The sequence below is a fragment of the Bison bison genome, unplaced genomic scaffold (assembly GCF_000754665.1).
Source record: "Bison bison bison isolate TAMUID 2011002044 unplaced genomic scaffold, Bison_UMD1.0 scf7180017864379, whole genome shotgun sequence".
Lineage (NCBI taxonomy): Eukaryota > Metazoa > Chordata > Mammalia > Artiodactyla > Bovidae > Bison > Bison bison.
In genome coordinates this window covers 4242537-4253853 of record NW_011494951.1, presented here as the reverse complement: position 1 = coordinate 4253853, position 11317 = coordinate 4242537, and the positions used below count along the sequence as shown (strand labels likewise).

General features: G+C 45.1%; 1 protein-coding gene across 2 annotated transcripts in view; it reads left to right on the top strand.

Moving 5' to 3' along the window:
* Positions 1-11317, top strand: part of CLNK (cytokine-dependent hematopoietic cell linker) — a 209256-nt gene that overhangs the window by 89158 nt on the left and 108781 nt on the right. For both annotated transcript variants that reach the window (XM_010857269.1, XM_010857270.1), the window contains exon 3: positions 4432-4503. In XM_010857269.1, the coding sequence (XP_010855571.1) occupies positions 4432-4503 (72 nt within the window). The remainder of the gene's footprint in view (positions 1-4431; positions 4504-11317) is intronic.

Here is an 11317-nt window from a genome sequence, read left to right as displayed (position 1 = left end):
AAGAATTGGACACGACTGACCAAATAAACTTAACTGCTCACTGTCCAGGTTCAGTTCAGTTCAGTTCAGTTGGTCAGTCGTGTCCAATTCTTTGCATCCCCATGGACTGCAGCATACCAGGCCTCCCTATCCTTCACCAACTCCCAGAGTTTACCCAAACTCATGTCCATTGAGTCGGTGATGCTATCCAACAACCTCACCCTCTGTCGTCCCCTTCTCCTTCCACCTTCAATCTTTCCCAGCATCAGGGTCTTTTCAGATGAGTCAGTTATTTGCATCAAGTGGCCAAAGTATTGGAGTTTCAGCTTCAACATCAATCCTTCCAATGTATAATTAGGACTGATTTCCTTTAGGATGGATTGGTTGGATCTCCTTGCAGTCCAAGGACTCTCAAGAGTCTTCTCCAATACCACAATTCAAAAGCATCAATTCTTTGGTGCTCAGCTTTCTTTATAGTCCAACTCTCACATCTATATATGATTACTGGAAAAATCATAGCCTTGACTAGATGGACCTTCGATGGCTGTTAACTTGCCAGCTTTGTTCGTCTGTTAAATAATCTGTTGTGGGAAGGACAGCACCACCTCCTCATCCTTTGTACCCCCCCACCCCAACTCATTCTTACTCCTGTTCCTTAGTGGGTCTCAGAGGGGCCTGACCCTGAGTATCAGGCAGCTACACACCCTGGCTCCCCCAGGGGGAGGGTGCATGTAGCACATACCTGGCAGATTAGAGACCTGGTGTGGAGCACTGGCTGGGCCATCAACCAACTTGGTGACCTTGAATCAGATCCCCTCCACTCTCAAGGTCCCTGTTCCCTCATCTGTAGCAAAAACCTGAGAAGGATGCCTGCCCAACTTAGGTTACTTAGGTTAACTGCCCTGCTGAGGGTTACTGTAAAGATGAAATAGAAAAAGAGCTTGAGTTAAACTCTCTTCCTAAAGTAAAAAAGCAAAAGTAGATTCTCTGGAAAAGTCAGAGGAAGCTCTCAGGCTGTTGGGTTCTTGGGGATCCCAGGAAGAGGTTGAGAAAATTCCCAGAACCACCCCCCCATATTCTCCTAAAATTGAACTGGTTAAAGCCATTTCAGCAAATGTTACCCTGGCTGTCAGAGCACAGAAATGTTGCCCATACCTTAGAGATGTAATGAAACCTAAGGTCTCCTCAGTGCAGGGACACATCAGAAGTTGCCTGGTATCAGAGGGACCTAAAAGACCCTACACAGTAGAATGAGTGGTTCACTATTGTGTAAGAGCCCAGATGGGCAGAGCATTCGTTTATCTATTTACTATTAATGCATCATTTCATATCTTAAAAACATTCCTGAGGGCACAGCTGAGGTCAGCTAGTCCTTGTGCTGGGAGAGAAAATATTCCCAGGATATGCGTCTTCTCACAAAAATCCTCTACTCTAGGGGAACATGAACACTTGAACAGGCACACATACACAGCAATATGATAAAAATATGATTGTTTATCTACTTGTTCATGGTCTGTCTCCCGACAACCATAAAAGATTCACTAGGAAGGCGTCATGTGTCTTCTTAACAACTTCATCCCATTGCTGGGCACAAAAGAGATCTGATATCTACAATATCTCTAATATTGTGTTGAGTTAATGAATAAATGGATTCATGAACAAATGCATGAATGGTAGAATAGAGACATACCAAAAATACTAAAATGTTCTAAGAGGAAGCAGCACAGAAGACCTCACAAGGATCTAATGTTTGAACTAAGCCTTGAAGACTGGAAACTATTATTGCAGGAAAGACCCAGTTCTGACTCCACATGGGAACTGTTTCTTGCTGTTGGAAGTGTTTGACTTGCTTTTCATTGCTTTTGTTATTGTAATCATACATGGTGTCCTGCCTCAGAAAATCCTGCCCCTCTGCCTGATTGTTAACTAAAGTGTCTTTGTTCAGGACCCTGTCCACCTGTGGATGTCAGAAGGAAGAATTATCACACCCCCTGTCCTAGGATTGCCTTTCTAAGAGATATTTGCAAGATTAATGGCCTTTTAACTTCGTTTCCTCACTGCCCCGCATCTCTGTTCTGTAAAAGAAACTGGCATCCAGACTGCAATAAGATGGTTATTTTGAGACACTAGTCTGCCACCTTCTTGGCAGTAAGCTCTCCAGATGAAGTATTCCTGGCTTCAACACCTAGTCTCTGATTCACTGGCCTGTCCTGTGGCAAGCAGGGACAATGTTGGGGGCTTGGTCAGAGAGCAGGGCTAGCAGGAAATAAGAATACAAATAATACAAATTGTATCCAAGACCCCTGGAGCAGGGATCCTGGTAAAGACTGTGGACTCGGTCCTGTGAAATGGAGGAGGGGTGGGGATTTCAAGTAGAGGTGACTTGGTTATATTCTGCCAGTTAAAAAGATGGTTGTTCTCATTGCAGTTTGGTGGGTGGATTGGAGTCCATGAAGCTAGGGGGCTGACACTGGAGTCCAGGCTGGAGAGAATGAAGGCAGAGCTAAGACTAGGTATCATTTAAAGGATTGAAGAGAGATGTTTGGGACTCAGTTTCTAGGATCTGGTAACAAATTGTGGAGATGGTGAGGATGGAGAGGACAAGGGAGGGAAGACTCAAGGTGAGTGTGCAAATAATTGTTTGGAAGTTCTGTGAATAATGGGGCCATTCCTTAGGAAAGGGCCTGAGTCAGCTGGGGGTGACCAATTAAAAAATTCCAGAAGGTAGATGTTTATCTCCAGAGCTTAGAAATGAAGTCAGAATGCAGATAAAGATTTATGAATCGAGCTTTCACCCAGATAAATAAAAAACAACGAAATAATAAAATGTATTGAATATAAAATAATACAATAATGAAACAACTGTGTAATTGTGGAATAACAAAAACTGGAAAATAATGGAATCATCCATTATCTTTCTAGATGATCAATTTACACGGTGACAAAATATATTCAAACAACTCACTACATTTTTAATTTATTGTGTTGCAGTTAATAGGCTATACAAAAAATCCTAGATGGATATTTCTCTGTCTCTGTCTGACTTTACTCAGTATAACAATCTCTAGTTCCATCCATAGTACAGGGAACTCTGCTTAATGTTATGTGACAGCCTGGATGGGAGGGGAGTTTTGGGGAGAATGGATACATACACATGTATGGCTGAGTCACTCTGCTGTGCGCCTGAAACTATCACAACATTGTTAATCAACCATACTCCAATATAGAAAAAAAGTTTAAAAACATCCTGGGTGGAGAGAGAGCCTCAAGTTATCTTTCAGCATGTCCTGTACAATCAGGCACAGTCCCAAGCCCTGGACATGCAGTCTCCTGCAGTCTCTGCCCTCATGGAGATGGCAGTTCCTCAGCGTCACAGTCGTGAATACAACCTATACATTAAGTCGAAGGACAACTAAAACTCAGGCGAGTGCTAGAAGGGGTCTGTCTCAGAGGAGAAAGGAGGTTTCTCTGATGAAATGACAGGTGAACTGAACTCAGAAGCTTGAGTTTGATGCAGGGGAAGAAAGTGTTTGAGAAAGAGGGACCAGTCTCTGGAAGAGCCCTGGGGGAGGGAGGAGAGGAAAATATAAGGTCCTAGAAGAAGCAGGTGTGGCCCAAGTGGAGAGAATCAGGAGGGCAGGCAGGTCAGAGGAGCTACCCTGGTAGCTGCCAAGGAGCATTTGTGGAGGAAGGGATCATCCGTTAACGTCTAATAGAGCTCACAAAATGCCTGCGAGAAAAATGAAAGTATATTAAACTTGGCTAATGAAATGAACTAGAGATTCTTTATGATAGAGAATGCCTTACTGAATTTGAACAAATTAACTCAATTTAAAATTAGTTAATCTCTTCATAGAAAATAGCATCGCAAAGTCCCTAAATTATACAGGAGTTCAATAAATATTATTTGGATCTGAGTTGCTATTCCTAAGTCATCTTCCTCCCTACCCCAGATGATGTTTGCTAGTTTTGGTCGAATTCAGCCAACACAGGAAAGCATGTAGGACATTTCCTGGCCTGCAGGCACTGTCCTTGTTTGACAGCCTCCCCTTAACCGGGTGGCATGCGCGTGATTCTTTTTGCTGTACAGAGCAATGTTATGGAAATTCAGGGACCTTAGGGAGGACACCACTTGACCACGCTGATGTGAGAAAGCCCACGTCTTCATCCAGTTAGGGGCACTTATTCTACCCCAGGCTATTGCTCCTTGTAAAATAAAGCTCTTATATTTTAAAAAAAAAAAAAAAAGTATATTTTCAAGTAATTGGATTATCTTAAGTCCAGATTTTGTTTAACTCCACTGGAAATGCAAAGAGAGATTTGGAATTACGTGTGAGACATTAATTACTTACATCTGACTGAGTGGTTATTTCTATGAATGAATGCACTTAATTAATTTTTCCCCTCACTTCTTGCTATTTCCTGACAATAATCTATTTTCTTTCATCACAGGGGCAATAGAAAAATAGCCAAAGAAGGAGCCAGTGATTTGAAATTCCAGAACTTCGCTCTGCTGAAAAATAGGTCAGAATATTTCTTTGTTCATGAATAAAGGAGTAAAACTTTTGATGCTGTGGCAAATAAGCTGACCAGCACACACACACACGCGTGCACACACACACACATGTATCATTAATGGGATAGACTTATATTGCTCTCAGTGATCTTAGACGTTACAGGGAGACCGAGATCTAGAACAAGAAGGGACTTGACATAGGTTGAACTTCCAGACAGCCAGCATGTATGTGATGCAGGTGTTGGTTATGGGAGAGGGATGCAGTAGGAGTTTGGGGTTAGCAGATGTAAGCTATTATATATAGGATGGATAGACAAGGTCCCACTGTACAGCACAAGGAAGTAGAGTCACTATCCTGGGATAAACCATAATGGAAAGGAATATAAAAAAGAATTATATATATACATGCATGTGTGTGTGATAAGTCACTTCGGTCATGTCTCTTTGTGGCCCCATAGACTCCTCCGTCCATGGGATTCTCCTGGGAAGAATACTGGAGTGGGTTGCCATTTCCTACTCCAGGGGGTCTTCAGAACCCAGAGATCGAAACCACATCTCTTACATCTTCATTGCCAGGCGAGTTCTTTACCACTAGAGCTACGTGGGAACCCCCCTATACACACACACACACACACACATATATATAACTGAATCACTTTGTTGTACAGCAGTAATTTACAAACATTGTAATTCAACTATAATTCCATTAAAAAAAATCAAAGATTATGTGTAAGGTAAAACAGCCAATAAAAAAAATTAAAAATTTTAAAAAAGCACTGCCCAGGCATCCATAGCATTTCAGACCAGGGCTATTTCCACCGCCCACCTGGGTCTCTAAACAGCCCAAGAGACAGCCTTTGAGGGGAAAGCTTGCATCCTTCAGCTGCTGAATGATTTAAGTGATGAATCATGGGAGGATCTGGCCATGAGTTCACAGCCAGGTCTCAGAAGTGAGGAGACTAGAGGGAGCCATATGCCCACTTGGTTTCTTTTCTTTTTATTTCAATTGAGTGAAACATTTATGAGCAATTACGGCATTAGGACAGGCTCTTGAAAATGCTGAAATGAGAGCCAGAGTCCTGTCTCCAAGGGGCTCGCAGCCAAGTCTGAGAGCTCAGAAGGAGGGCCACTCGATGAAATGAGTGACAAGGGACCAATTGTGAAGCCAGCTCTAGCTCTGTGTTGAGCCAGGTCTGATTCTGAGCAATGCCCCGTTGCCCAGAAGGGTTGTAGGCCTGCCTGCCCCTAGCCAGAGCCCCTCACCAAGCCCTGCCAGAGCTGTCTCCATACCTAAAGGAACCCAAGGGTTTCCAGGTGTCATAGCAACACTTGTATCCCAGCTAACTTCAACTCAAGTCAACCTTCAAACATCCGTTCAGTTCCTACTAAGTGCCAGACACTAGAAGTGTTCTTGGCATGCTAAGATGTTCTTGAAGTAATATTTTCCCTAAGCAGAGTGAATGCATGCCTGTAAAACAGAATATTTGAAATATTTTCAAGGCTGCATTAAGCAAAGGAAAATTTGTGGCTGTTCTCAGACTTCTTCAGTGTTTACATTCAACACATTTGAATAATGCCTTTTAAGTCAATATTTCTGATTTCTTGACAATAGCAAGAGATGGGAGATGGACGGGTTAGAAGTCTTCCTTCAAATGGAGATGGTTGCAGCAATTACATACCTCAAAGTAATATTTACAGTTACATTTGCAAAAGAGGGAGAGCAGTGCTTTTTTCCGAAGCAAATTATTTCAGGATGTGTCATAGCATGCTCGAGATATATTAAAAAGAGCAACAGACGATGTTTCTGCAACCTGTTCCAAACCATTTATAAACCCAAATTAAAAAAAAAAAAAAACTCCTATATACATACAAATCTTTGTACCACAGCATATTTTATAATGAAAGTATTATATGAATATAAATTAGTATCTGAGATCTATAAATCAAATCAAAAATGTCTAAAAACTACAGATTTGGATCTACCATCATACTTTCAGAACTAGTAAATGGATGTTTTCATTCTCCACTCAAATGATCATTATCAGCGTCTGGTGATGATGCAGTAAGGGCAGTGCCACATATGGGCAGGACCAAAGGACAGAATAGGTTCTGCTCCCTAGCTGAGTGACCTCACTCAAACAAGCCCCTTTCCATTTCAATGCCTTGCTTCTTTTAGAAATGGTACTTGGAAACAAGAGCAGACTGAATTAACTGGTGGTCAGGTGCTTAGAACTCCCACACTTTCACTGCTGAGGGCCCAGTTCAGTCCATGGTTGGGGAAATAAGATCCCACAAGCTGTGTGATGCAACATGAAAAAGAAAAAAGAAAAGCAAGAGTAGACTGTCTTATCCATCATCAATCCCCCGGATATAAGGTAGTGCTTGTGTTTGGGGAATAACTGCCTGACCTCTGCAGCGTGCCTGGAACACAGTAGGTTCTCAGTAAATAACAAAGGCCAACAGGCACTGAGTGCTCGCCACGGGCTAGGTGCTATTTTAAGAGCTTGTATGCCGAGAAAGGTAAATATCATATGAAATCGCTTGTATGTGGAATCTAAAAACCTGGTACACATGAACCTATTTGTAAACAGAAATCAAGTCACAGATGTAGAAAACACGCTAATGGTTACCAAGGGGGAAAGAGGGGGAGATAAATGGGGAGACTGGGGTTGACATATACACACTACTATATATAAATAGGGGCTTCCTAGGTGGCACTCGGAGAAGGCAATGGCACCCCACTCCAGTACTCTTGCCTGGAAAATCCCATGGATGGAGGAGCCTGGGGTCCTCAGTCCATGGGGTCGCTAAGAGTCGGACACGACTGAGTGACTTCCCTTTCCCTTTTCACTTTCATGCATTGGAGAAGGAAATGGCAACCCACTCCAGTGTTCTTGCCTGGAGAATCCCAGGGGCAGAGGAGCCTAGTGGGCTGCCGTCTATGGGGTCGCACAGAGTCGGACACGACTGAAGCGACTCAGCAGCAGCAGCAGGTGGCACTAGTGGTAAAGAACCTGCCTGTGCAGGAGACCTAAGCAACCTGGGTTTGATCCCTGGACCGGGAAGAGCCCCTGAAGGAGGGCATGGCAACCCACTCCAGTATTCTTGCCTGGCGAATCCCATGGACAGGGGAGCCTGGCAGGCTACATTCATAGGGTCTCAAAGGGTCGGACACGACTGAAACAACTTAGCATGGCACTCACAGCACATATATAAATAGAAAGCTAATAAGGACCTACTGTATAGCACAGGGAACTCTACTCAGTACTCTGTAATGCCTATATAGGAGTAGAATCTTAAAAAGGGATTGGATGTATATACGTGTATAACTGACTCAGTGGTGGTGGTTGGTGGTTTAGTCGCTAAGTCATGTCCAACTCTGCAACCCCATAGACTATAGTCTGCCAGGCCCCTCTGTCCGTGGGATTTTCCAGGCAAGAATACTGGAGTGGATTGCCATTTCCTTCTCCAGGGGATCTTCCAGGCCCAGGGATCAAATCCAGGTCTCCTGCAATGCAGGGAGACTCTTCACTGACTAAGCAATGGGTCATTGCCAGTAACACTGTAAATCAACTATACTCCAATTTTTAAAAATGAAAATAAAAAATCTCAATAGGTAGTGTCTCACTGCAGCCTAGCAGTCACATTCTCTCTAAGAGAAGAACACAGGCTGGACACGGTGAATAACTTCCCTGAGGCTGAGGTGTATGGCAAACAATAGGCCTGAGTAGGATAAATATTACCAATCTCTGAAGCAACCCTGGCTCTGCATCGCTGACCTCGTGACTGCCATCCCTCAGTTAGGTGTTGGGGTCAACTCCAGCAACAGGCACAGAAGGGCTGTCCTCCCCCACCCACCCCAAACTCAAACATGCACGGACCTCCTGGTAACATACAAGGGAGAAAGCAAAGCTCGGTGCTGGGGGTTCACAAAGGTGATACCGCCCAGGAGACTATCCAAGAGAAACACAGGATCACATACCTGTCCATTACCCGTGACCTGTCCACAAGACTGAGACGACTGTTTTCTAGAACAGCCCGTGGAATCTACCTGGCAGAGTCTTCAACACCCACCACATTCCCATGTGGGCAGAAACAGAAGCACGTCACTGATGTTTTCCAATGGAGTCCAAACTCGAATCAATAACGGAATGCCTAACAAGCACCAGACTCTCCATAAAAGAAACCTCAGCATTTAATCCTCTGAAGCAGGTATTGAGTTGGCCAAAAAGTTTGGGAAGATGTCACAGAGAAACCCCAATGAACTTTTTGGCCAACCCACTGTGATCATTCCCATTTAACAGATGAGGAAAGAAAGCCTGAGAGAGGCACCACATCTTGGTCACAGCCACAGAGCCGGTAACTGGTAAGAGCTGGATCTGGATTCAGAGTCTGACTTCAAATCCAGAGCCTGTTCTGGGTTCTAAGTTTTCTGTTCCTGTGAGTCTCAAACCTACCCTTGTCAAGACTCCACTATGAAGAAGGAGCACATGTCCTGAGAAAGGACATTCACACCCACAATCACGAAGCCTCCAGTGGCGATTCTTCGAGCTGACATGTCCTGAGAAGGACATCCCCAATCACGAAGATTTCTAGCAGCGATTCTTAGAGCTGGTCCCTGGACCAGCAGTATCAGCATATCTGGGAGCTGCTTGGAAGCGTAAGTCCTCAGCCCCACCACTGAATCAGACACTTGGGTTTTAGAGTCTGAGCCCCTGGATTAAACAAGCCCTCCCACTGATGATGACGGCTGGGCATGTTTGAGAACCTCGACATCAAACATTGTTACCAAGAGTGCAAGCTTTGGAGCTGGAGTAAGAGGCCTCTGGGCTCAGCCCTCTCAACTAGATAAACGAGATGGAAGGAAGAAGATGTAAGATAGGGGTGCGGGAGGGTGGGATGGAAATGGGAGAGAACGCTGTCCTCACCTGTGAGAGATCACTGCCCTGGGGACCAGAAAAATCAAAGACGAGGAAGACAAAGCCCCTGCCATCAAGATGCTCAGCCTCTGGCGGAAAGAAACAAAAAGGCCGGTGTCACAGAACACAAGACACTGGGCCCCATGCGGCGGCCGAAGCAGACGCAGGCCCTGTGAGCTCGGGGGGTGGCAAGGACTGGGAGCCGGAGGGCTTTCTCAAACCCCCTTTCTAGGGAGAAACCAAGCCAAGGCTCACACTCCAAGTGCAAGGCTCTGTTTCCATCCCCATTCCTGACGAGGCCATTCCTAACAGCGTCGCTCACGTTTCCCACATTCATACTCTGTCCAATGCATCACCTCACTGTCTAGGGATTTTTCTCTCCCACCATTAATACCTGCAGCAATAGCCAACTCCAGGGGACCAGGTGGAGCTGGCTGTCAATTCTCAGGCCCCAGGAGGCCGGTCCTCAGGAAGCTGGCTTCCCTGTTCCGTTCAGTGCACTGGGAGGCCCCCTGCCGGCTGTCCTTGCCAGGCACCCCTGAGATCACAGCTCAGCTCGGGATGGGCGGCAACAGCTGTAGGTCTGAGCTTGGCTTCCCTGGTTTTCCCCTTCCTGTTCTTCAACTGCTCTGAGTATCTGCGGCGCCGAGAGAGATGTTAAGAATCACTTCTGTTCCCTCTGGTCCCCTCACTGTGCAGAAAGTGTCCTTCCTAAAGATTCCCCCAAGCTGAGAGCTTTACGGAGGGTGCCAGGAGCTTTCAGAGGATGCGTGGGAAAGTGTGCTGTCCCCCCAGCTCTCATCTGCAAGGAGCTCCTGCGTCAGCTCCTATGTGGAAGATGGTCAATAAACACAGCTGAACGGAATAAGAAGAGTGGGAAGGAGGTGGATAAAGTCAGGATGCCCCAGGATGCTACGAGCTTGTACTCCTCCCAGCACCTGGCAGAGACTGGATCCTGAAATAGGTGATAAAAGAAACTTTTCACGGAGCAAGAAGGATGGAAAAACAAAAAGAGAGAGAAGGGAATTTTCTGGCAGTTCCGTGGTTAGGACTTGGCAATTTCACTGCTGAGGGCCTGAGTTCTATCCCTGGTCCAGGAACTGAGATCCCACAGGCTAGGCTGCACAGCCGAAAAAGAGAGCGAGAGAAACAGGGAGAGATGGCAGAACAAACGGGAGAGGGACAGAGAGCGTGTGGAGGGTGGAGGGGATGGTAGATTCAGGTGTTGCTCTGCCCACTGGAGCTAAAGTCGGCCTGGCAAAGTACCGCGCTCTGCACCGCTCACTCGTCTGCTGTATGACCATCAAACTGCCAAATAAATTTATTTTCCTCTTTGAATATTTGTCAGGAGCTTAGATAGCATATATGGAAAGGATTGTAGCTCACAGGACATGCTTTCTGTCCCCAAAGAACTTAAAGTCTAGTTGAGGAAAGAAGGAAAAGTGAAATTTAATATGAGATTTATGTAAGAAGTTAATAACTATACACTGCTTTGAGCTACACCAAGTGTACAGTTAGAGCTAGAAGGGCTGACACAGAAGCTTAGAGGAGGGAAGGCTCTGGGACCCTGGTAGGGTAGGATGCCGAGGGGGTGAGAGTCAGACTAGGCTGCCCCTAGCCAAGAGTGTGGTGGGGGCTATGAGCGTTTCACAGTTCAGAATGAGATCAAACACTGGCAGTGTCTTTCTGGGGATAACTTCAGGGAGTTGCATCCTCCCAAATATTTTTCTGTAAAAACAAAATAGAAAAGAGAAGATTCTTAGACCTAGTCAAGGATATCTTTCGCAAAAAAAATGAATCCATAATCCTCCTACGCTGTTGGTGGGAATGTAAATTGGTGCAGCCATTATGGAGAACAGTGTTGAGGTTCCTTAAAAACTAAAAATAGAGCTACCATATGATC